Source organism: Monodelphis domestica, chromosome 8 (assembly GCF_027887165.1).
Source record: "Monodelphis domestica isolate mMonDom1 chromosome 8, mMonDom1.pri, whole genome shotgun sequence".
Taxonomy (NCBI): Eukaryota; Metazoa; Chordata; class Mammalia; order Didelphimorphia; family Didelphidae; genus Monodelphis; species Monodelphis domestica.
This window is the reverse complement of record NC_077234.1, coordinates 75,459,748-75,487,617: the sequence shown is the minus strand read 5'-3', so window position 1 is coordinate 75,487,617 and position 27,870 is coordinate 75,459,748. Positions and strand designations below refer to the sequence as shown.

The window sequence follows — 27,870 nt, the reverse complement described above, 5'->3', positions numbered from 1 at the left end:
GACCTTGGGCAAGTCACAACCCTGTATGCCTCATTTTTCTTATCTGTAAAATGACCTGGAAAAGAAAATGACAAGCCATTCCAATACCTTTTCCAAGATAACCCCCAATGAGAGAGTCAGACATGACTAAAACTACTAAATAACTCAGTGCATCAGTGAGATCACAGATCTAGATCCTTTCTTTTATCTCTGAATTCTCAAGTTGTTCAATGACACTGACTGATATGCAAGACTTTCCCTTCCCACTAGAGGAAAAGGAAGTAAAATTAGCTGACTTAATGGGTAAAACATGGAACTTGAAGGTAGGAAGACATAAGTTCAAATCCTGCCTCAGACATTTATTATCTGTGTGGACAAATAACTTAACTTCTCTGTGTCTCAGTCTCCTGATCTCTAAAATGGGGATAACGATAGCATGTACCTCCCAGGGTTGTTATGAGGATTAAATGAGATAACAAAAATAGAATGAAGGAAAAGTTGAGGTACTAAATTAATGTTAGGTATTATTGTTGTTATCTATAAGTTTCTAGAGAGAAAATTGCAAACTAGGAGATAAAGGATGAATTTAGAATTAGCTAAATAGGTGATTAGAATAACAACAGAATAATCAACAAATGAATCAGGCTATGGAAATATTTCTCAAAGAAAAGTACAAATTGTATAGAATATATATAGTAAATATTATTTAAGAGCTATATGAGTTACCTTCATATTATACTAAACCAAATAGTCTAGAACTTAAGGCACCTAATAAATTGAGTGGATGGATGGATGGATGAATGGATTTGTTTTAGACAATTACTCCTCTATGGGAAAAGTATAAGCTAATTTTTCTTTGATTTTGTGGTATCCTAACCTTCTAATATAGTCTATTGTTATGAATAATCTATATGAAAACATACATGAATATACCATTATGGTTGATTAAATTTTCATCTCCTGACTTGATTATTATGAATAAAAATATACTAAGTATTTTTAAATCCTCTTCACCAACCAAATATCCCCCCAAGTCTTTTAAGGCAAAATTAAATTCTCTAGAGAAGTCAACTACTTGCAAGCATTTTGCACTAGAATTTAAAGTGAATGGCTTTTGTCATGGAAAATGGTGGGGGAGGGGGAAAATTATGGTTGAACAGTGGCCTCCAGTGGCCATAGGAAATCAATACAATGCAATCTAAGGCAGAGATTCTCTTATAATTTTGATGGATCTTTAATTGGAATTTAAAATTCAATGAGAATAACTAGGAGAGAGCATATAATTCCCAACCCCAGCCCCATACACTCCATTCCGAATAGAAAGTTTTCTCTTTGACCTTATAACAAATTTTAAACTACCTAAAATTCTATGTCCAGTCTCAAAGTTAGAATATCATTAGTCTCATAGCTTAAACGACAAATTTCATTTCTATATGCTTCTACAATCTTTAGAGCCAAAAAGCATGTTATCCTTGATCCTTTAAGATCCATAAGATTCCTTATGAAAAAGGATGGTGTAAGTGATTTCCTTTGAATCAGAAAATTCATTATTACTGAGTTTTATCTCCGATAAATAGGTTATATATAAGGCATCGCAAATATCCTAAATAATATATGGAGGATAAACCTAGGCATGGTTCCTTTCCAGTGGTTTGTAGCCTACACCACCACCGAAGCAGCCTCAAAAACAGGGCTGCTACCTAGCATGAGGACATGATTTCTTTCACTCTACCTCTTCCTAACATTGATGCTCTTATACCAGGGGTTGCATAGCAACAGCACATCAGGCACAGACGGAATGAGATGGCTTGCATCCCCAGGGTTGAAGGTGGGGATGTGGCAGAGGAAATGCCTAAGTTCTTTCAGCTCCTTTCGATCCTTTTCATATATCCTTTTAAATGACCTTGAAAGAGAAGAACTCGCCCCTGCCCTGCTAGCTACTAGTTTGTTTTGCTTCTGTGGCACCCCTCACCTTTGTCTTTCTACTGATGATCTGGTGCACGTGTTCCACTTCCATGTTGACTATGTCTCAACAGTGGGCATAAAATGTTAAGAATCAGTGGTTACCAATGAATCGTTTTGCCCTCATTCATAGCCTGCAACTTATTATCATGATGTCAAGACGAAATGAGATGAAGAACTTGCTACGTGATGGAAACTTTGTATAGTAGAAAACCATGCTGTATATTAGGAACGTGAAAGCCATCTACGGTCAATGAATAGTTTGTTTTGTAATATTACTGTTTTGGAGTGCTTTCACCCATAATAAGAAAGGTGAACAACCTGAGAAGTTAATCGTCAAAGAAGAGTTTGATGCCCCATGTAAGTAAGTGTACACCTGAAGGAAAATGTGACCGAGGATTTATTTCCCTTAGAGTAATGGAATAACGAACGAGAACCTAGCGAGAAATGGCGCAGAATACAAAACAGAAAGGAGGTCTGGTATAGGATAGCATTTTTTTTTTCCTGACAGGATCTGGGAATAAAAGGTCCCAAGAAGCTGCATAATCTACTATTGACTTACCAAGCTCATTTATCTGTTTCAGGAGTTCAACAGCATCAAGTCCCACAGAGAATTTTATAAAAACTTGCACAAAGGGGTTCCTCAGAGTATTCTAACAAACAATAATAATAGAGAATTAGTTTAAATGCAAGAACAAAACAAGTTTAATCATTGTCTCCCTAATAACACCCACAGTGAGAGGCGTTAACAGCTATTGTGCATTACTAATGCATCATCTTACAAAGGCTTACATTCAAATCCTTGACAAAGGAAGATAGTGCGCGTGCTGCTGGTAATGAAGAGTTGGGTTTTTGTTTAATTAGTCCTATAATGAAGCAAGCTTCAAAATATAGGCACCATTGGATGGCATCTCAAAATTGCCAAATCTGATTAGACATGCAAGACTTGGGAATTTTATTCATTTTAGCATTCCTTTACTCTCTACCCAATGAACGCTACAATTGTGTGTGGCGAAATGAGAAATTCTTTCCCTACATAGAGCTTGACTAATAACAGTCTGTTGTAATGTCATAAGAAAGGCTGAGATACGCATCTAATGCGATTCCTTCTCTTCCTTCTTGTTAACAGGTGAAATAAAGAAGAGCCATGGGGAAATGAGGAGAAGGAAGTCAATTTTAAGATGATGGTGGGAAATTATGTAGGAAGAATGTTGCTGGCATTTAAGGGAATTGTTAGGGTGTAGTAGAGAAGTAGATGGAAGATGAATAAAATTATTAGATTGACTAGCCTTGGTCACCCCATATTTTTGGCCAAACACTGTGACTTTTGAATTTCAGCTTTGAACATTTCAGTTTCCAAAACTCTAGAATTATCTTGCATTCATTAATCTCCCAGATTTTAGTATCTAAGTCTAAAGATCACAGGTGGACACTCTTCTCTCACATCTGGACATTTCTGTCATCTAGGAGGAGATGAGTCAGTTTAGCTAATATAAAAACGTACCTGGCTTTGAAAAGCAGCATGACTGGCTAAGTAAGTAAAGGTAATTGTAGTAACTGGAGAAAATCCTCTTCTTTTCTTGAAAACCCTTTATTTCCCAATTACTGATTGTCAGTAGAAATAGCAATTATAACCATTTTCTAAAATCACATGGGTATTTACACTTTAAAATACATTGTAAAAAATGCAATTAGCAATCCAAAAGGATGGCAAAGCTCTCGACAGAAAAAATGCTGTAATGACTGGTCACAGCAAGTGAGGGAGCCTATGGTGTATCACTTAGCATAAAATGAAAAGGCTGTTCAATCCAGGTTACAATAGTTGGCATTTTTAAAAAGTGCAGAACATACAAGCAATAAGATTTACCCATTCCAAGTAAACAAACACCTTTAGAAATGAAAGAAGTGAAGAATGACAGCCTGGTGTGCCTAGAATATGTGCTTGCAATCATTGGAACTTATTTGCCTGTCTCATTATTAAAAATTAGAGATCAAAAGTCTGTTATTTTTTTTCCTGACACCCATTACTCTGTAAATAATTTAAGTGGCCTAATGAAGTACACTGATTCTTCCCTCCACCCCCAACAAACTCTTGCCTTCTGTCTTAGAATGGATTCTAAAAATCTAAAAAAAAAGTTCCAAGGCAGAAAAGTAGAAAGGGCTAGACATTTGGGGTTAAGTGACTTGCCCAAGGTCACACAGCCAGGAAGTTTCTGAGGTCACGTTTGAACCCCAAATCTTCCATCTCTAGACCTGGCTCTCTAACCACTGAGCCACCTTACCTGCCTCAATACATTGATTCTTGCAGGCTAGTATCCCAGCTGCTAATGCCTTCTCATCTAAAACCACTTGATATTCATTTTCTACATTCATGCATGTTGTCTCCCCAGTTAGAATGCATTCTCCTCGAGGGCAGAGATGATTTCACTTCTGTCTTTGTATCCCCAGAGCTTAACCCACTGCCAGAGGCACAGTAGGTTCTTTGCCCTTTAACTTGGGATATTTGTAAGACTTAGAGCTTCAGTGAACAAGAACTTCTACCTCTCTTTAGTTATTTTGTTTAGCTTTGTCCTGTACTCAGGGGGCAGAAGGAGTGAAAAATATCCTCACAGTACGAATCTGGGGACACAGTTGGCCATATGTAGAGAGCCCCTGCATAGCGTCGCCTCTGTACGCACGACAAGGCTGATGTTACCAGAAGGACAGAAAGGTTTTCTACTTCCAAGGCATTCAGGCACAAAGGGAAAGGCTGCCTCGGTGTGTGCTGGGCATCTCTCGAGCCACTATATGGTACCAGGGACTCTGCCCAGCTATTTTTCAAAATGACTCTAGTTTTATCTTCTAAAGCTCATAAAAGTAGTGTATGTGAGTCATAGCAGGACTGAAGTCTGGCTTGAGAGTCCAACAGGAGGCAGTGATGCAAATGGTCTGTTCTGTTTTGTTTTGTTTCCGTGCCAATCAGAAAACAGCTTGCTGAAGTGAGCTCCAAGCAGTCTGTCTCAGGGGAGTTTCAGGACTTGCTTGGGGAAGGCTCTCCAAATGCACCTCTGACTTTTATTGTGCCTCATTCCCCCTGGCATTATGGGAAAGTACTCAGCTCTCAAAAGAGAAATGGCTCATTTTCCCACCATCCATAGTCCATAGAAATAGAATAAGTAATAAGGTGTTACTTTGCAGCCTGGGCTCTGTGAAACTATTTGTTTTCTCTCGGGAAGTGAAAATGGATATGTAAAGAAATGATTTATTTTGGTCTAGAACAGAGCAATAGTTTTTCTTTTAATTAATAATTCTTGGATGAACATGGCTGTAGTGTGTTTTCTAAGCATGCTGCCTGTCAGTACGCTATATCCTCTGCCCATCTGACTAAGACAAGTTTCTTTAATGAGAAACCACCAGAGGTCTTCCAGAGAAAGCTAAAAGATGACTTGTTGGGAATGCTGCAGGGAGGAATTCCTGGTCAGCTCTAGGTTAGACCGGATGGCCCCTGGTGAGTCTTTCATCTCTGAGAGTCTGTGAGTGGCCCTTCTACAGAAAATGAGTTAATCTTCCTCATAGGAAAATCAGGTTTGCATTAGGTGAGTCCAAAAATGTTAACTGAGAACCCAGAGGCTGTATAACACATGAGAATACAAATGGAAAAGTATACTTGGCTTTCATTCCCAATTCTTAATGCACTAGTGCTACCTGGCACATAATACCCCGCTAAGATATTCCAAAATTCATGGCTGGTTTTCAGGTTGCTGCAAGCTTAATAATACTGAAAGCTTTTCTTTAGATGTAACAGGAAAATATGTTTTTTGTTTTTTTTTCTTTAGGAGAAGGCAGGGAAAAAACCTAAATATAGCAGTCTTTCTTTAAGGAGTCTCACTTTGGAAGATCACTCCAACCTCAGGGCTCCTTCCTCTGATCAGTCAAGTTCCTCCCCAAACCTCTAGTTTAAGGAAAGTGTCCAGTCCAGCCAGGTTCAGTTCCTTTATTATTCTCTGAGACCTACTCATTCTCTGGCCTTCTTTCTTCCATTATGTCCCACCCCTCCTCCTTTTCTGCTTCCTTTTATATGTGCTGTTTTTCCCCATTAGAAAGTAAGGTCTTTGAGGGCAAGAGCTATTGATCTTTTGCTTGTCTTTGTACTACTGTGTTTAGCACAGCGTCTGACATGCAGAAAGTGCCTAATCAATAAATGTTTACTGACTTCACTTGACTTACATGGTATTTTCTATTTGGAATTAGATATTGGCTGTTTCTTTTCTCACAAGTACCTCGCAAGATAAGTCATTTCTATTATTGGATAATTATAGTAAAAAACTAAAATGAAAGATGTTGATTAATAGAAACAATTAGTGTTAGAGCTGTGTTTCAGCAGCAAAGATCCTCAGTTTTTAGAATCCTTTCAGTCATCTCATAATGGCCTCCAGAATTAAAAGAATTAATTGGGAGATATTAAAGAGAGGTGAATTTCAAGGATCCCTTTAAAAAATATTTTCTAACAATTAAAAGCCAAAGAGAAATTGACTTCCTTAGGAGGTAATTGGGTTCTTCTCACTTGGCTGGATAACCGCTTGTTAGATATGGTATAGAGGAGATTCCTGGACCCTTTGTGTGGCACTGATTGGCCTCTGAGTCCTCTTCTAACTCTCAGATTGTGGGTATGTGTCTTTTATAATCTGCTAATTTAATCTGTCAGGTCTAGGGTGAAAGCCATAAATTTTGCCTAGATATCATCTACTTATCATTATAATAATAGTAATTAACACCTCAGATAGTTGCTATACTTATTAAAATGGACGATGGAACAAGAGTACCTGGAGCATTGGAATTGTTTGGTTTAGCAGATGGAATGAATTCATGAACAGTGGTGATTTATCCATCCACTCTTGAGATTTTTCTCTCAGTTCTGCCAGTTGTCTCAGAGTTACATTAGACTAAAAAACAAAGAATAAAAATTAATCTGTCAGGAATTTCCTGTACCAGCCCAAGATATACATTAACAGCCTTTATGGAAATTGGTTTAAAACATTTATTCTTTTTTTTTTTTTTAAACCTTACCTTCCATCTTGGAGTCAATACTGTGTATTGGTTCCAAGGCAGAAGAGTGGTAAGGGCTAGCTATGGGGGTTAAGTGACTTGCCCAAGGTCACACAGGTAGGAAGTGCCTGAGGCCAGATTTGAACCTCAGACCTCCCATCTCTAGGCCTGGCTCTCAATCCACTGAGCCACCCAGTTCCCCTCTAAAACACTTATTCCTAAACTGAGGTCTATAAACTTGTTTTAAAACTATTTTTGAAAACTACTGGTTGTGGTTGTTCAGTCATGTCTGATGTTTTGTGACTCCGTTTTGGACTTTTCTTAGCAAAGACACTGGAATAGTTTTCCATTTCCTTTTCCAGATGATTGTACGGATTAGGAATTGAGAAAAGCAGGGTTAAGTGACTTGGTCTGGGATGATACGGCAAAGTGTCTGAGGTGGAATTTGAACTCATGAATATGAGTCTTCCTGATTCCAAGTCCAGTTCTCAATCTACTACACCACCTAGCTTCCATTTCAAAAACTATATTTTAATATAATTGGTTTCCTATGTATTTTATTTTTATACATTTAAAAACATTACTCTGAAAGGTAGACTATAAGTTTCACTAGACTTCTGGGGGGGGGGGCGGTCCATGATATTAAAAAAAAGTATAATAATCTAAAAAGATGAAATTAAATTGAAAATAATTTCTTTTATTTTCAGTTTTTAGACTCCTTTAAACTAGCAAAGTATTATTCATAAAAATTCTGAGTACTCTTAGAATCATATATTTAAAGCTGGAAGACACTTATAAATTGAGCCTAGCCCCATCACTTTACATATCAAGAAAAAAGACAGAGAGGTTCAGTCTGGGTTTGAATCTCATTTAGCATTCAGATCTAGGAACTCAGACTCTACTATAGCAAGAATTCTTCTTAAGGATTTCTTTCATATACTTTTCTGGATATTTAACAAATAATCTGTTCTTTCTGGTATAGAAAAGAGACATCATATTGCTTGAGAATTCCTTGTAAATAATATACTGTCCTGTGATAACTTATAAGAGTTTCAAAAATGTGATTATCAAACAATTTCTCCCTATGTCTAAAGAAAGATCTCTTAGACATACAGAACACTTTATGTGGCTAGTTGTTAGTTTAGTTTAGGAACATTTGGCTCTTTTTCTTTTTTAAAGCATCAGGACAGTTAGAAACTAGCTTTTCCATTCAACTTCAAAGATTCTTTAAAATATTACATTTTGGAATTTGGTAGAGGGGTTCCATTTGTTTTTCCTCTCTTCCTTCATCACTTATCTTTCATTTCTTCAAATATGTGTTAGTTCATTTGTTAACATAAGGAACCAGATTTCAACATTTAAAAGCAATTTGGAGGGGGAAAGACTGGATTCTTGAGAACCTGGGCTCAATTTCTAGCCCTTATTTATGACAGTGAGTTGTCAAATTCAAATAGAAACAAATTACTGTAAATTGACTGTTTTATTGACTTGGAAAACTACAAATTAACATTATCTATATGGTATTGTATTTTTATTTACTTTGTTAAACATTTCCTAATTATATTTAATTTGGTTTAGGCTATACTCAAGTGCTTTGTGACCTCCCAGAAGAGTTTGACACCTCTGATTTATAATATTTTTTGATATAGGTTTAGGCAAATCCTTTCAACTTGCTGCAGGCCACCATTTTCTAGAAAATGATGAGGTTGTACTGGATGACTTTGAAGGTCTCTTACTGCTCTGAAATTTATGTGGCAAGAATATTCAATAATGTAGAAGACATTTATGTCCAAACATGTTTTAGAGGCAGTATAATGGCTAGACTTAAAGTCAAGAAGATCTGAGTTCAAATCCTACCTCAGATACTTATTTAGTTATGTGACTCTGGGTAAGTCATTTAATGTCTTCTAGTTTTGGTTGCCTCACCCGTAAAAATGAGATAATAATAGCATCTACCTCAAAGAGTTGTTGTGAGGATCAAATGAAATAACAGAGAAAATGTGCTTTGCAAATATTAAAGTACTATATAAATGCTAGCTATTATTTTATTATTATTATTATATTCACTATTCTTATTCTGTTTTTATGTTAGGCAGTGGTGCTAGACAAATTTTCTGCCTCTTAATTTGTTGAACACTTTGAAGACTTTTCACTTGTAATAACTTCATTTTGATAATGGTGGTTATTCAAGATGATTTGTATCTTTTCCAAGGATCAATTATACTGCTTGTCCATAGGCAGAGTCAGTGGTGAAAATTATTCTTGTGATCCTCAAAGCATTATATATAGAATATGAAGAAGGAGCGCACTATCATGGCACATTGTAAGGGTCTAGGTTCATGAAATGATTTACAAATCTATCACAAATAACAATAACACTTAGGTACATGTCCAAACCTTTTCCATAATCGCCTTTGTGATTGGAGTATACGGTGCATACATAATCTTTCCCAATAACAATGGTTTCAAGAAAGCCCAAATTACAGGTCCAGCAGGCATATTAACAATGTCTTTATAAAGGGAGAAGCAAAATGGTGCTGGGAGAAAAAAGAAATTAAATAATTAAATGCATGTACTTTAAATAATTTCTTGATCACAGATTGACTCAGAGTAGTACAATGAACTTAAATATTCACATATTCAATATCTATATTCTAGAGGGACAAAGAAATAGTTTTCTCTTCATTACATGACTTGCTTGGCAAAGATTTTATAAATCTTCATCCTTAGATGAAGAAAATAAGAGAAACACAATAGAATCTCTATGGAAAAAGCCATTTTTGTGATGTTCATTTCAAGTCCACTTACTTGAATTCATAGGAATCCCATATTTTAAAGCAATTTGTTTTTTACTCAGGTTGTAGGTCAAGGGGTCTTTGGTGTGGTTGCCCACTTTGGACTTCTGTGAAGAGGGCAACATGGCTATTAAGTAGTCAGTGGTTATTCCTTGAGAGCACAGAGCTTGGGAGATGGTGCTAAATGACCCTTCAGGGACATTAATATGGCGGTTTCTGTATATTGCCTGTGGGAGAGAAATCAGAGGCATATTAATTAAAATAAATCATTTGAAAAAACCTGGGATGCTTTAAAAAATCTCAGATGCCTAGAATTTGATGAGTTTCATGTAACAATAACAACAATAATACAGGCAAATGAAAATAATCAAAATAATAGTAATATCTAGAATTTATATAGTTCTCTAAGGTTTGCAAAGAAATTTACATGGTATCCAATTTAATCCTCAAAACAACCCCATGAAGCAGGTACTATTATTTCCTACAGTTTAAAGATGAAGAAACTGAGGCTGAAAGGATTACTCCCAAATCATACCACTAATGAATGTATGAGGCAGGATTTGACATCACGTTTTCCTGACTCCAAGTCCAGAATTCTATATATTCTGTATCACCTAGATGTCTTTCTAAATAGGTACCTGCCATTGGATTTGTTGAATGTAACTAAATGAGGTTTTCAACCAGATGGAATCTAAGAAACAGTTAAGTTTCAAGAGTGGAATCAAAAGGTCCTTCATGGGTTACACCTACATGAACTCATGCAACAATATGTTGACAAAGAAGTGTCAGACAGATGCTAGAATCACTTGGATTTATTGATAGAAAAGGGGTTTCTGATAGCAATTCAGGACCAGGATATTGCCACCAGAAATTAGAGAAGGATTCTCTCCAAGAAACCTAGGTTTATTGATCAATGTAAACTATAAATGGAAATAGTCAATAAAGCTCAACACATCACTATCAGCTACCAAAAAAAAAAATTAACACCTACTGAGTACCTAGGAAGATATACCTTGGGGGCAAAAAAATCAATATTGAAAGCTTCCTGTGTTCTACAGAAGAATAACTCACATCTCAATGCTTTTTATTCAATTATAAAATGCAATTATTTTATCTACCAAGGAAATAGTTCGAAGAACATTAAATAGTAAAAATAATAAAAGCAGGATAATGATTTGCCCTGGGACAATTTTAACTGGAACTTCACCAAAAATATGAGAACAAGAAGAAAAAATATTCATAAGGAGATACTAGCATAACGGGACTACAGAGTGGAACTCAGAACTGGGAAGAACTATATTCAAGGCTTATCTGGGACATATACTGGCTTCTTGGCACTTAATCTCTTAGTATCTGTCAGCAATTCTTTAAAACTATGAGTTGTAAAAGAGTTACCCCTCTCTTTAGTAAAGGAAGTTTTCTCTCCATTGATTCCCTACATCAATGAAATCATAGGTTCTGAACAAATAACAAGACCAAAACCCCCAGCTCACATTTTTATAGGGCTTTGAGTTTTTCAAAGAATATATATATATATATATATATATATATATATATATATATATATTACATATGTGTGTGAGAAGCCCCTTTCTTTGGGGCAATATTCCTTACCATCACACATCTGAGATGCAAATACATATTGTGTATATAATACAGAATGTACTCACCATTTTAGGTTTATATATGAACAGTCAAAAGTACCAAGTCAGAGAGTCTAACTTCACGGTTGAGGGAAAAGGAACAGAACAAGCATTTTAAGCACCTACTATGTGCCAAGGACAGTGCTAAGCACTATACAAATACTGGCTTACAAATACTTCAAATATATATCTATATGCACATTTCATATACATATGTACAAATATTTCATCATCAACATCTCTGTGAGGTAAGTGCTATTATTATCCCCATTTTACAATTGAGGGAACTGAGGACAACAGCAGTTAAGTGTCTTGCCAATGGTCACACAGTAAGTGTCAGACCAGACAAAAAGTCATGTCTTCCTGACTCTTTTCCCAACTCTTTACACACTATGCCACTCAGCTGTCTCATAACTATTGGGGAGATTTTATCTCACTACATACAGAAGATGCCCTTTGTGTCTCAGTAGAAAATATTCAGTGACATGCTGGAGGCAGCTCAAACTTTCTTCTGAGATACAATTGTTAAATTTTCAGTGTGAACATTTATACCTCAGAAATCAGCAAACCCTACCAAATCAGGGCTAGACTGGTTGTTTTGTTGATTGTCTAGATTTAAGAAAAAGGTTAATAATGCAGATTAAACTTAAAAAGTGTGCATATTTTTTCCAGAATGACATTTATTAAACATCTACCAGTATATCACTGGTAATAATCCTAAAGAAATTTTGCAATGGTACATTATGAGTTTTATTCATACCTGTGATAATGGTACACTTCGAGACAGGTGTATTTTTTTCAGTGACCTCATTTTGTCGAGCAATGGACGTGCGCCAGAAACCATCTGATTGAGAAAGCCTTTCAGTTTTATGAAGAGTTCTATCATCCTTTCTACTGGTTCTTGATCTTCCCTAGGGAATAAAACCTAACAGAAATGGAAACAAAACAAATGATTTGAAAAAATTCTATAATGTGCTGGGCAGCTACATCATTCTGTCTGCCCTATCCTTCATAATCTCATATTATACACCAATGAAGAATGAACATCTTGGATACTGCAACTGATTTATCCAATCTATCCCATTCAAATGTTCCTTACTATTTTGCTAAAGGGAAAATTGGAAAAGTCCACTATGTGTTATAACTGGCAGTCTCAGTCCAATGGGTGCTAGTTCAAGCTCTTTAATGGTGATCAGCTAATTAAAACCAGTTTAAGCACACATTATTGTAAACAGACCAAATTCTGTTATTGTTTATATTTAATTAAGAGGAATCATAGTCATGCTGGAATCTTGGCTATTAGTTCCTACACCATTTTTCTAAATCAATCAATATCACTACTGTTCCCTACTCTCATATGAAACGTTATGAGTTTCTACATTGCCATGAATAAATTCTTTAAAAAAAAAAGCCAGAGGCTAATTTTTCTTTCCTTGTCAGTATCTTTGAAGCATTAAATAGTGATCCTCCATTTGTCAAGCTCATATTCATCAGTTCAACACTAGGATTTTCCCACAGGAATGTGATTACTACCTTACTCAAGCCTTATCAGCTAGGAAAATTAGAGAGCTGCTTAATTATTGGATTCCCACAAGAAATACCATATCTGGTTTCTGCTCTACAAGAGTGTCACATAGAAGGAAATGGCAATATGAGTGAATGAAATACATATGATGGAATGAAGAAAACAGTTTCACTTCCTATGTGTTTTGGGCTGCAATTTGTACAAAATGTTTTCAGCTATAAATCATTAGTAATGGGAAACCAAAACATTATTATTCTTAGTGTTCTATTGTGCCCCCAAACAGTCCATTAGGTTTTAGGTCTATAAATCCCTACTATTTTCAAGAATTCGTGTGTTTGTGTGTGTGTGTGTGTGTGTGTGTGTGTGTGTGTGTGTTTGGATTGGGACAAGCCCTAAAAGCAAAACATAGGGATGGAGACTAGATTTATAATTTCATTGGTAAAGAGAACTCCAGGATAAGGAAACTCCTTTTACTAATATAGTTGGCACCTTCAATGCTACTTCTAGTCTTAGAGTGCTGCCTAAGGCACTAAGAGGCTAAGTGATTAGAAACAGGACATGAACCTAGATTTGCCTGGCTATGAGAACTGCTTTCTTCCCATCATGCCCTATACCCTATGAGCCTATGAAATGGGAATTAAGAGTAGTGATTGCTTTGTGTTATTGTTCTCATCAATTCAATCCAATCAGCATTTTTTTTTTAAATGCCTGCTACTAGGACAGCTAGGTGGCTCAGTGGATTGAGAGCCATAGCCAGACAAGAGGTCTTGGGTTCAAATCTAACCTCACTTAACCCCACTGCTTAGCCCCCCTTTTCTGCCTTGAAACCAATACATAGTATTTATTGACTCTATGATGGAAGCGAAGGTTTTTTTTTTTTTTAAGTGCTTGCCAGGTGCTTAGGATACAAGGACCAAAAGAGTCCCTATTCTCAAAGGGATTTATATTTTACATACATGAAAATAGGTCATTGTTTGAAAGATATCTTTTGGGGTTGAGTTTGCGTGTTTGTCTTGTAATCTTCATATTTTAATTCATTACATGAATATACATTTTGCACCTCCTAAGTGCAGGGTATACTAATTCTACTATATATAGTTTCATATATATAATTGTATAAATTATACACACACACACACACACACACACACACACACACATATATATATATATATAAAACTATGATTCCTGAAAAAAAAGAATGAGAGACATTTGCCATTCAATTTTCAATATGCATTTATCTATGCGTGTACCTATACTATAAATTTTATAGAATCACAGGTTAATAGTTTTAGTGCTCAGACATACCATAGAGGTCAAAGTCAGACCATATTTTCTTTTTTACCAATCAGAAAATTGAAACCCATAGAGATTAAGTGATTTGCCTAAGATCACACACTAGAGCTGAAATTCAAACCTAGGTCCTGTGACTCCAAATTGAAAGTTTTTCACTGTACCATGCTGCATATTTATACCTAATGCTCCTGTTACAAAGCAGAGCCTCTTTCTGTTTTTCTGGTTAATCCCTTGAAACAGAGATCCTACCTCTTGACTGGTAAAGAGTATAAAATAGACATTTTGAAGCCTTTCATATTTGGATTAATTAGAATATCTTGGCTGGGTAGTTCTAGAACAGTATCAATGAATCTCCCAAAGAGCAATCATCTAACTATCTAACAAAGGATACTCTTGCACTGCTCCTCCCCACCCAAATTGGCCTCAACTCCAACTGTAGAAAATGTAAGTTGGTGCTGTTTCATGCTGGCTTCTTCCCTTAAAGGGAGCAAAGTGCTAGAGTGAAATGCATAGTTTTGAAAGGAGAAGCATAACATTGGAAAGTTGCAAAGAAGCAGCTTTAGATTTGATGTAAAGAAAAAACCTTAATGCTTAGAGCCATCCCAAAGAAGAACAGAAGAATAGAAGGTAACTTCCCTCTCACTGAAGATCTGTTAGAAAAGGTTAGATGGCTACTTTTTGATCTGCATCTGTTCCCCTGCTTGGTTTCAGCTCCATGGAACAGGATGCCCAACCCAAGTAAAGCTCATCACCTCTAATCTCAATACTTCCATTAGCTTCCTCTCCCCTCTGATTAGGGGGTTGGAAGATGGAGTACCCAAACTCTTCTCAGTGGCTTCCTTTCTAGAGGGCAGAAAATGGACTTATGAGTTCACTCCACTCTGCATCTGCTGCTCAGTTATATTTCAGCTTCATGGAATAAGATTTCCTCTGGTTCCCTCTACCCCCAACACCCAACTTCCTTGTCTCCTTTTGTGTCATCAGCTTCCATTAGATTATAAACTCCTCAAGGGCAGGGACTATATCTTTATTAAGTGTAGTGGGGGACATCTACATGGTTCAGTGGATAGAGAACCAGACCTTGAGGCAGAAGATCCTGGGTTCAAATCTGTCCTCAGATACTTCCTAGCTATCTGACTCTAAGCAAGTCACTTGACTCTATGTAATTAGAATCTGTCTCCCCAAAGCTCTCTTTCCCAGCTTCCTATCTTTGTTCTCATGTCAATTCCTTATGATTTGGAGATAAAGTTGTAAGTGTAGCTTTGCCCTCTCTCTTTTCCCCTGATCATATCTGGGAAAGCTGGCTTTATGCCAGGCAGGAGAATCTACACATGTGGTTTTACTTTTTGTTAGATACTTAGGTTTGAACTTCTATTTCTTTTAGTTTATTTTCTTTCTACTTCAAGTGACCATTAATAAATCTTATAAAGTATAATACATGGAGTTATTGGATATTAATTTAAGTTTTACATTTTTGGCGAGCCAGGTAGGAGACAGAATCTGTGATCTTTTTTTTTAAGATAGCCTTTGACTAAAGATAGGGAGTAGGCCATTTTGAAAAAAACACATTTCCCTTCTGCCTTGATCCTTTTTTCCCCTAACCCCCCGGGGGACTCTTTTTGGTGGTGGGGACCTGCCCACAAGAGGAGCGGAGCCTGCTGCCCACACATTGCCTCTCTTGAACATACTAGCTGGGGTTCCTGTGCAAAAGGTAAAGTATAAGTTTCTCCCTTTTGTTCTCCGAGGCAGCTTTGCCCCTAGGGCGGAGGGAAAGGAAGGTTACTCTTCCAAACCTCTTAACTTTACTCCTAGCCAGTACATACTAGGGTAGTGACACCTACAGACAGGAAGCAGAATTGCAAGCATGGCCTAGTTTCTTGCTTATCTCAAACAGCCCCCATTCCCAGAAAGCATTACTGAGCTTGCACAGCTCCCAGTTTTAGGATGTCTTCTTGCTGCCCTTCTTGGGTGTACTGATTGGATACCTTGAAGTTGATAGCTTGAGTAATCTCGAGATTCAGAGGGGAGATCCATCTCTCTATACTCCCTTGCCATTTTGGACTGCCCAGACTCTGTAGCACATCTAATATGGGGTTCATCCACAATATCCTCAGTGCATAATTCCCCTTCATTATGGGAGATTCCAGAGGTGTGACCAAAGGAATCTAAATAAATGATGATACTCAGGGCGGGAAGGGACCTTAAAGAGTCTGGAGGTGAATTTTAAGCCTTTCCAGAATGCATTTGCATTATTGATATAAACTATTTCAGTTAGTTTGCCCCCAAATAGTGAAAAAGTCTCTGTAATGCAGCTATCAGAATTGGAGAAAAGGACTCTTGAATTCATTGCTCACAGTCTGTCACATACATTGTATTTGCTAATTATTTTAAGATTTAACTTTGTTTTTAATTTCACATATTAATCTGATAAAACATTCTGTTATATTATGTCACTTTTGGCTACTGTGTTTTGACTATTAGCTATATGTTCTGTTACACTGTCTTTATTTGTACTGCCCTATGACTGGACTAGAGAAAATACCATTATAAAAGTTCATAAACAACTTGGACAAACCCCTTTCTGTGGCAAAACCATAGGTCCTTATGTATCCTGGGTTTGTTACCAGATCCATCAAGGTCACATATTGCCTTAATGGCTTTTTTTTGCCTTTTTGCCTTTGTTAATTGTCACATAGATGATGATGGATGGATTCCATCAAAGTGGTTACAACCTGGATACAAACTTTAGAGAATTTAATGAGCAGAAAATTTCAATTTGATTTTAAGGGGTTTTCAGAAGTGATTTTCAGATATCTAGCAGCACCACTACCTCTGACTGATCATTTCCCTACCTTTGAGTTGTTTGTAACAAAAGGTAAAGATCCATTTAGTAGTTGAAGTGCAATAGCACTATTATATTCCCCAACTCTACATTTATAAAAATGTAATGGATGAGATATCAGAAGTGATTTTCACTATTCCACATTGCAATGGATGGGACATATAAAGCCATGCCTTTTATGACTACTACAGTCTCATACCAGAGGAGGGAGGTTTCCCAAGTGACTTGGTTGCCCTGTGATGGGTTATAATCTCATCTGGGAGGTGGGAAGGATTTTCCTAGGGGGCTTGGTAACCCCTGGATGGCTCTTGAAGGTAGAATTTCCCATGGAGCCTAGTGGTTCCTGGATAGTTTTTATATTTGTAACTCTTCAGCTTACTTTACCCTTCCACAAAATGATCTAGATTCTTGGTAACATTTTAGACCCAAAAGGTTTTCATCAGTAGCACAGAGGTTTTTGTTTTTGTTTTTTCTTTTCTAGTTTCTCCTGCCACATTTTGGAATGAGGGCAGTAAGAGACTTTGTTAGAAATATCTTCGCCAACATTGAAAGATTGACTAGATCGGGAGAACTTGTGAGAAATATCCATGATCTCTAAAAGTTTCTTAAATGAAACACAGTAAGTAGCCATATAGAGACTCATGTGAATCCTAATGATAGCGGGTTTGTTTGCTATTGTCATTAAATGGGCTCTTGTGATTTGGGGGATTTTGGTAGTCCTCTGAATGAACATTAGCTACTGTACTACTGTTTTTAAAAGATGTTACTTGGTGAAAATCATGTGCACTCACACTGTGGATCATGGCCAAGTTAAAAAGGAAATGGATCTCATTTTTGAGTGAGAAACATTTGTATTGTGCCTTTCCTTGGTTAACACAGTGTGTCACTGATTGTGAACTATTTATTTTTGATTTTTTTTAAAAATTGTATTATTATTTTTCCTTGTATGTACAATAGAGTATTTGAGTTTTCTTTTTTCTCTTGTTTTTTGTACTTGAGGCATATGTTACCAGTATTAATGTTTTTTTTTTAATTTTTATTTTGCACTAGTGTATGTCTAAAATGTCCATTAGCCCTAATGTCAGTGCATACCCCAAAGCTTTAGACTATGGAAACCTGTCATTGATTGGTAAATATTATGGGACTTTGATTAATGATTGTGTCTGATTCCAGGAGAAGAGCCACTGAACAGTGCCAAGGAGCATAAAATTAACCTGCACAGTGCCTAGGAGCACAAGGTCAAGGAGATCAACCAATTCTGGTGGGATTGATGAGATTCTGTGCAAAGACAGGGGACCTAAATTTATTTTGAGACTCAAGGAAATGAATGCCAGACACATGATTCCCTCATGCCAAATCCAGACTTCTCCCAAGTACCTCAGTTTGAATGCCATTTTGGCTCCCCTATTCCTGAAAGCAAAGGTAAAATCAGACCAGGGAATGCTATTTCTCTTCTGCTTCAAAATCTTGTCCCTTTTCTCTCTTTCATAGTGTAGCAATTTTATGTAGTCCTGGCTGCTGATTGGGTAAGTGCATAATTGTTACTACAGGCTTGTGGGACATAAATCACTTTAATTGGGCCCTGATTCAAGGACCTGTTATAGGATTATTTTTCCTTACTTAGAATTTTTATACATGAGACTTTGATATTTTATGTTTCATCCCAAAGTTACTTTTTTCTCTTTTATTTGGATTTTTATGTTTTTTATTTTCCTTTGACAATTGATTTATATACCTCATAACTCAGCCATGTATCCCAGAGTGATCCATGTTTTACTCAAATTCTAGTTTTATAAAAATTTTTCTTGTTTGAGAGTAACTTTAGAATAAGAAACTTGCTACCTCCCTAAATCAAGAAAGTGAACTGTTTGGAGAAGGTGCCATGGAGATGTCTGCAGAAACCACACACTGTACCCAAAATATTCAGAATGAACTTTTGGATGTAATGAATTGAACTGTGGGGGGTCAAACGCATTTATTTTGAATGTACACCCTTATGCCAGAGGGGATTACCTCCTAACTGGCTTTTTGTCAATGAACCTAGCAATCATTGGTTTTGCTCTCTTTCTCTTTTATTTCCCTCAAATCCCCAAATTATTGTAATTTCCTCTTAGAAAGTGCAATATTGTATGTACCTCTAGTTAAAGATCTTTAGAGATAAAAGTTGGTTATGTGCACTGATTCATTGAGGAAACTAGGCATATAAATCTGAGAGATTTTGACATGCTCATTTTCCAATGGAGTCACAGGAGGGGGTATATAATTAGAATTGGTCTCTCCAAAGCTCTCTTTCCCAGCTTTCCCATCTTCGTTCTCATATCAAGTCCTTATGTTTTGGAAATAAAGTTGTAAGTACAGCTCCACCCTCTCTCTTTTCCCCTGATCATGTCTGGGAAAGTTGGCTTTGTGCCAGGCAGGAGAATCTATACACATGGTTTTACTTTTTGTTAGATAATTAGGTTTGAACTTCCATTTCTTTTAGTTTTATTTTCTTTCTACTTCAAATGATTATTACTAAATCTTATAAAATTTAATACTTATAGTTATTAGATATTAATTTAAATTTTACATTTCCAATTTCCTAGCCCTTACTGTTCCTCTGCCTTGGAACCAATACATAGTATTGATTCTAAGACAAAGGGTAAAGATTTTTTAAAAATTGTATACCCGGGGCTTAGCACAATGTCTGGCATATGGTAGGCACTTAATAAATATTTATTGGATTGGATTGGATTGGATTGTGGAGTATTTATGTTGGAGTGTAGTTGGGAATTCCTTTTTGCGTATGAGTTGAATGAGACAGTTTCTGACGGTTCTTCCAGATTTAAATTTTTCTGATTCTGTGATATCTAGTATAAAGAGGGAAGAAGTATAGTCTATATAAGTATAAAAAGGGAAGAAAGGGAGAATGTAAAAAGCTTCACTTATTACCTTCCTCCTTTTACCCCTCTCTATTCTTGTAGCTACTAGGCACACCACAAACATGGAGGACATTCTGCTTTCTGTGTTCACAGGGAAAAATCATGGGTCTCTGGAACTAGGGCAAGAGAAGTTTGGACGATGAAGGAATCATTGTTACTTTCTGGATTTATGTCTCTTCAGAGATCTAACTTTTTTTCCAAAGTCTAAATTTTGTATCTATCTCCCATTTATAAGTTGTATAACCAATTAATGACTTCAGGTGTGATTTTCCTATATTGGGACTGAGTCAAGATGCATCTGGGAGTTTCCAAAGCAATAATCTAATAGTTGCCTAAGTGAACCTCTTTCCTGCTGTTGTCAAGAACATAAGTGAGTAATTAAATAGTAATATAGTAAATTAAGGGCATGAGACAGCTAATTGACAACACAAACAATATTTACCTTGTAGGTAAAGTTATAAATGTCCAGGTAATGCAGAAGGGTAATTCCTGTGAGATAAGACAGGCGGGACCTCTCTGGAACAGATAGGTTGCAGAATTCCATCATTTCAGCTTCCAATTTCACATTGGTGACATTAGAATCACAAGAATACAGCCAGAATATATGAGAAATGATCTGTAGTTTTGAGAGGAAAAAAAAGGGTTTTTTTCATTAGCTTGCCTTAATATGACTCATTCATCCTCCCATTTTGAGTCTTTCTTGCGCTATCATATTTCAGGTTTAAAGTACAGCAAATACTTTATCATCAGGAACCTAAATGTCTTTTCCCCCCTTTTTTCTTTATTCCTCCCCCCCTTTTTATAGTTTTTTTTTATAGTACCATGATACTAAGCAGTGTCCATATAACAATAGCAGGCCTAAAGACTAGACAGACATTGAAAGCAGAGGAAAAAGGAAGTGGAAGGAAAGGAAAAAAGAAGAGAAGAGTAATTTAACAGAATAGACAAAAAGGAAGAGAAAAAGGGCAAAGGGGAAGACTGAAAGAGATAGGAATTTTCTGGCTGTATATAGATGAAGATAGTTTAAGATTTGGAAGATACGGTGGAGATATATTTTGGTTTTCAGAGTTAGGTCTTGTTTGGGTTTTTGTATTGAAACCCTTAAAATTTCAAGTCTGTCTTAGATACATCATGTTGCCATATCCAGAACTTAACTCAGAGATAGAATTATAATAATAATAGTTCTTATTTCTATAATGTATTTTGTTTTTTTCAAAGCACTTCCCTTCCAGCATACCATTAAATTGGTCAGAATAAGCATCTTATTGTCACAGAATCACTTAGATTTAGAGCTAGACTTAAAGACTTTGAGAATTAGTCCAACTCTCTCATTTTCCTGGAAAATAAAGCAAATACAGACATCTGATTTCGGCCAATTAAAAAATTGTCCTGAAGGCCAGAATGACTTTTCACAAATAGCTTATTTTGGATACAAAGAGCTCTAAATCTATTGCTCTTTTATTTGCATTTTATACACATAGTAACAGATGAGCACTTCACAAATATACATATATTCAAATTTTATATAGATAGATATAGATATAGGTGTCTATCTATCAATTTATCCTTCTACCTACCTACCTACCTATCTATCTATCTGCCTATCTACACGAGACCTATTTTCTTTTTATTTTAATTAAATTTATTTTTTTTTAATAACTCTTACCTTCCATCTTGGAGTCAATACTGTGTATTGGCACCAAGGCAGAAGAGTGGTAAGGGTTAGGCAATGGGGGTCAAGTGACTTGCCCAGGGTCACACAGCTAGGAAGTGGCTGAGGCCAGATTTGAACCTAGGAACTCCCATCTCTAGGCATGGCTCTCAATCCACTGAGCCACCTAGCTGCCCCCACAAGACCTCTCTTTTTCAATTTTGAGAAAATCAAGAGACTCTTGGAAAACTAGAGGATCACAATTAATATATTTCATTTCTGGTCAACTTCGTTGTGGCCAAGTTTTCAATTAAATTCAAGTAGCCTTACACTACCTGAAGTATATTGTATGTCATTTTATAATATCTTCCAGGGACAGAGACTCTGTAGCCTGAGCTATGGGAATCAGAAAGATGAAAGGCAGGTAGGAAGAGACTCAAGAGATTTAACATGAGAGGAAGGGAAGAAGGGGGAGTGGAGAAAGAGAGAGAGGAGGCACAGAAAAAGGGGGGGTGTATAGGAGGAGAAGAACAAGTAAGGAAGAGGAAAGGAGAAGAGAGGAAGGAGAGAAGAGAAAAAAGAGGACAGACATAAAAAGAAATGAATAAAGTATCTGATACCATTAAGCTCTGTGAAAAGAAGAGACTATCAACTGTGAAAATATGGAAGCGTTTCCCTTTCTCCAATCTCTACTACATGGAAAAAGAGTTTTTTTAAAATAAGGACTCCAGGAAAGTGGTTTCCTCACAGCTTTTGAAAATAACAAGAACTTTCACTGTTCATCTATGTGTCCTTGTTTTTTTTTTTTAACAAGATCAAAATGATTCTGCTTTTCAGAAGCAAAAAAAACATGATTGCAAAATCGATGCTAAAATTAGAACTTAGGCTCACATAAGCCAAAGGAGAATTCAGTGGGAAAAACCAAATGGATGGCATTTCCCAGTGCAAAGGACAACAAAATATAGACTACAGGGTTAGAGTTTTCTTGGGGGAACTCATTAGCAGGGTATGAGTAAATTGAAAATTCTGTGGTTTTGGACACTGAAGCTTCTTCCAAAGGTGACCTCAGTGGCTTCCTGATAGTGTACAACAAGCACTAGAGAATAGCTTGAATGGAGTTCAGAAAGACAGATTCATATTTATGAATGAGCCTTTAACCTTTTCACCTCTGTTTCTTGTTTTATTTATTTTTAAAATTTCTACATCCTGTCAAAGAGAAAAGAAAAAAAATCTAAAATCTTAAAATCTAATATCAGACAGTTAGAACATGCCACTATGGGACAATGTGAATTTTTGCAAATACTATTTTTATCACCAGAAAATTTGATTGTAACTTTAATTTTATGATCAATGACATCATTTTTAAAATTTAAGGAGTCTTTAATATTGTGTTTTTGCTTGATCTAAGAAGTTGTACCAGGGATAAAAAAGGTTTATTTCGCTTAACTAGTCACTAGAACACAGGATCTTTGACTTGAGACATTCTACTTCAATGTGATAGGGAGATCTTAAAAAGATCCATCAGTTTCCTAGAAGTAGATCAATAAATGAATATTAAGTGCTAGGTGTGAGGATAAAAAAAATCTAGAATGAAAGTTGTCTTCTTCAAGGAGCTAATGCTCTGTTGGGGGAGACAGCGTGTACACATTTACGTATAATGAGGATGATCCTTGGAATGGGAAATATACTCAGAGGAACTGAGTGCAAGACCCAATTCTACTACTTTGCTACTTGTGTAATCAAATCCATTCCTCGACCCGGGTCTCAGCTGCCAGCTTTGGGTATAAATATAATCCATTGAAAAAGAAAAAGAAATAGGGGATTCAGTGGCCACAGCATTGCATCAAGGCATTGTAAAATCTTCTCTTGGAAGATAAAGCAGGCATGTGACTCTACCTAAAGGTCAGTGCTAAATTTGTCTGTGAAAAATGCTGAATATTCCTTAATTTTTCAAACATCTCAATCACGTACAAGCTTATAGCATACCTCAGTTCTGTTTTCAGGGATGGGCATTGCCAACAAAGTATCAATACTTGCATTGGATATTCCTGTGGTTCTCTGGAGTTCTATTTTAAGCTGGTCAATATTTTTAAACATGTCTATTAGTTGACCTTAAAAAAAAAAAGCACAATGAATTTAGGTTACAACACCACTCCTTTATTCACTTTTATAGACCGATTAAACCTACGGAACCCTCCACAATTTTTTAAAGAGTAAAATATATATTTACGTAGATGCCTCATGCCATGAACAAAATGTTTCTCAATTCAGGCAAATAGTTTGACACTCTAAGAGCTATATCTATCAGTTTTTAAATTAATTCATATAAAACCTCATCATTCTATTCTATTCTATTCTATTCTATTCTATTCTATTCTATTCTATTCTATTCTATTCTATTCTATTCTATTCTAGGATAGAAGTGTGTAACTTACCTTGATATGCTCAAGTTACCCTACCCTGTGGGTGATGAAGATGTATAAGACTGATTGTCTTTGGACTTAGAGTAACTTGTAGAAACTCTCTTTGAAAGCAACCATGGAACCGAGCTCTCAGTACTGGGATATTAGACTATATTTGAGTCCCACCAGCCATGGTCTCATCCCCTCAACAAGTTCTCACAGTGCCAGGGATGAGAAAACTAAGCCACCTTGCAGTCTGGGTCATTCACTCTCTACCTCTCTTAACCCAAGTCATTTTTGAACTGTTGAACTATTATCACTTGGCCTCAACTATGGGACATCTGGTCTTAAGACTCTGTGGGTTATTGTATTGCTGAAACCTTGAGACAAAGTTATTTCACACTCATATATCATGATAAGCAATATATTATTATACTCCAAAATATGTATCAAAGAGTGTTTGTTCCCCCTTGCACCTGGGACTTCATCACCCTCACACCAGAGAAGTCTCTACCCTTTGAGCCCTTTCTTCTCCAGAAGATTATTTAATTTACTCTTTGCTGCTTTTGAACTGAACCTTGGTAATAAGCTAATTATCTATGCATATGCATGCATATCTTTGCTTAATAAAGATTCTCTTGATTTTAAAGGCATTATATCTCTCTGTGGATCTTCCTGTTCTGGGAAAGTGGAATGGATGTCTCTAGGAATCTATGTTTTTCATAGCCAGGATGTTTGCTCACCCTTTGGTGAAAGAGAAACCTAAGTTCTGTAGAGTTTGTGCCTCAGTTTACATGGGAAAGGACTACATGTAGAGTTAGAAGACCTGAGTTTGAGTCCTAACTTCATATAAACTTTTAACATATAACTCTCAACACAGGAATTATGACATTTGCATTATCTACCTCCCAGGATTGCTATAAGAATCAACTATAATTTTATATACATACTTATACAAATACATATAGAATATTTATCACTGTTGGCCATTGTTATTATCTAAAAAAAAAACCAGATTGGCTTGTGATTTAAATTTCCATGCAGTTCCCCAAATTAAATCATTAATGATCTAGAGGAGGTATGATAAATTCCTCACAGATAACAGAAGAGTCTTAGGCAGAGTTGGAATTCACCAAAAGTTTCTTGGTTTCTAGAATCATAGGAAATCAAATTATCCTGAGTTTGTAGTATTACTATATATTGGGCAGGGATTTGAGTCTGGCCTCTGAAATCCCTTCCAGCTCCTTGATTCCTATGATTTGATGCTATCTTCCCAAGATGAAGAATATATAGTCTTCAGAATACACTCAAAATGTGTCGAAGGTTACCACATTCAAAATATGAATAGAAATATGTAAAACTCAAAATGGTTCTAAGGCAGTGTCTACAATTATTATTTTTGTTTGGGCGTAATTGCCTTCCCATTGCATGCATAATAAAATAATAACAATTGTATTCCCTTTCTCAGCAGATCATAATCTACATTCTGCAAATACATTTTTATTATGCTTCTCTCATGTAAATGTGCTTTCTTTTATTTTTAGACTTTGGGTCTACCCAGTCTGATAGCTGGCTACATGTTGACAAAAATTCTGAATGCCTTTCTTTTCAAATTGGAGATATTATGCTAAGAAGGCATAAATTCTATTCCAAGAAATAAATGTTCAGAAACCAAGACACTGATGGAAGGTTCTGAGCTGAGAGTTCTTCAGGCAGGACTACTTTTTCCTGTGCAAATTGCTACATTTGAGACAATTAGCTGCATGTGATGTTTCTTTTCTATAAAAGCAACTGGTTTGTTCCATGTAAAGCAGAAAATAAAAATAAAATAGAAGTAATATATTTTTTAAAAATATCGCTCTTAACTCAAAATCCTTAAGCACTTTAGCCCCTCCCTCAGCTCTCTGGGTTGACTTTGGGCAAGTACAGTAATATTTCGAAGCTTCCGGTTTTTCACATATAAGAGAAGATAGGCAAGGAAGTTAAGTTCTTTCAAAAGCTAAATGGACTTATCCCTTCTTAAGCAGCAGTAGAAGAGCACAAGCACATGCATGCTAATAAGTCAGCTTTTTAAATATGGATGGGAAAACACCTGGTTTTTCAGAAGCAGTTGCGCTGTTATTGACATGCAGTAAGGATTCTATGACTGGTATTAACTGTGTGATATTTTCCAAGTAATTCATTTGCAATGCCTGTTCTAGAAACCTGGAACAAAATAGAAAGAGAATAAGAAATTCAACTGAGCATTTCAATAATTTTAGAAAGATTCTGCCAGGGTGAAAAAAGACAATGGAGAAACTTACTGATCCATATTTAAATTAATTTTGTTTGGATCCCCAGTAAGCAAATCCGTTAGCTTCTGAGATATGATATTGTCATGGTTCAGTAAGCCTGCTGCAATTTCTGTGCCAAGCTCAGCTGCCTCAAGGAGTTGCATGTGGAAGCGGCTTCCTTCGCATAGTTTTCCAAAGCTAATGTTGGGAAACTGGCAGGTTTCTTCTATCCAACTGGAGGTCTCAGATTCACAAAGAAGTTGGGTCACATTTCGGAGTTGCAACAGCTTTTCAAAACAACAAAAAAATTATGGCAAAAATATGAGAAATCAGTTTTGTAGTTGCTTCTCTCTCTATATCAGACTTGAGTGCACAGTAAGCCAATGGAAGGTCTGGAGATGGTAGATTATTTCCTGGCTCTGGAGTTAAAGGTCCTGAATTCAAATCATATCTGTTAACTTTACAACCTGTGTGATGTTGGGCAAATGTTTAGACTCTCTGAGATTCAATGTTCCTCATCTGTGAAATGGGCAGTTGGAAATAGATGGCTGTGTAGCTCCATCTATCTCTAAGTCTTTTCTCTTATGATTCTCCTCCCTTTTAGGCACTTAAAAATGATCACCAAATAGGTTTGCCTACTTTCTTTGGAGAGGGGAGGAAATGCAAATGTAGTGTGCTGTATATTTTGCCAAACACAGCTGATGTGCTGCACTGGTTTTTTCTTTTCTTTTTTTTTTCTAATTTGTTCCAAGTGATTGTTTGCTAGATCAGGATATATTGGAAGGAATATATATGTAAATATATATGTGTGTGTGTATATAAATATTTGTGAAGGAAAGTGATATTAAAGAAAATAAGTATATTTTTTACAATTCCCATCATTGGCTAATGTTTTTCAAAATATTATCAACATATAAGATGCCAATGATTCCTTTTAAAGCTTAGGTCAAATGCTATTTCTTTTTTTTTTAACCCTTACCTTCTGCCTTGGAGCCAATACTGTGTATTGGCTCCAAGGCAGAAGAGTGGTAAGGGCTAGGCAATGGGGGTCAAGTGACTTGCCCAGGGTCACACAGCCAAGAAGTGGCTGAGGCCAGATTTGAACCCAGGACCTCCCATCTCTAGTCCTGGTTCTCAATCCACTGAGCTACCCAGCTACCCCCAAATGCTATTTCTTATAAGAAGTCTTTGCTGAGTTCCCCAATGGTAACCTCTACGTATGGTAAGCTATACTATGGCTTCAAATTACTTTGGATTTACTGTCTCTATATTTGATTTTATTACCTAGGTACATATTTCCCCTCTCTATAGAATATAAGCCCTTTAAGAAGAGGGAATCTTTCATTTTTGTTTCTATCCTTAGTACCTCACACAGTGCCATCCTTATTACACCTTATATTTCTTACATGTGCTGTATTCTTGAGTCCAATAAATGCTTACTGAAATGAATTAAGCGTAATGGAATTTGGTTATTTAAGTTAAAACTATACATAATTTAGGTCTACATCTTAATTTCATAATATTCTCAGCAGATCTTTGTTTTTAATTAAGAGAAA

General features: G+C 36.2%; 1 protein-coding gene across 1 annotated transcript in view; it reads right to left on the bottom strand.

Annotated features, from left to right (window-relative positions):
• The window catches only part of ABCA12 (ATP binding cassette subfamily A member 12), a 242,256-nt gene that overhangs the window by 81,878 nt on the left and 132,508 nt on the right, over positions 1–27,870 (bottom strand). The window contains exons 12-20 of the mRNA XM_007501784.2: positions 26,345–26,601; positions 26,134–26,246; positions 23,626–23,750; positions 20,431–20,604; positions 12,165–12,329; positions 9,775–9,988; positions 9,364–9,503; positions 6,744–6,863; positions 2,504–2,594 (exon numbers count right to left, since the gene is read on the bottom strand). Coding sequence (XP_007501846.1) covers positions 2,504–2,594; positions 6,744–6,863; positions 9,364–9,503; positions 9,775–9,988; positions 12,165–12,329; positions 20,431–20,604; positions 23,626–23,750; positions 26,134–26,246; positions 26,345–26,601 — 1,399 coding nt within the window. The remainder of the gene's footprint in view (positions 1–2,503; positions 2,595–6,743; positions 6,864–9,363; positions 9,504–9,774; positions 9,989–12,164; positions 12,330–20,430; positions 20,605–23,625; positions 23,751–26,133; positions 26,247–26,344; positions 26,602–27,870) is intronic.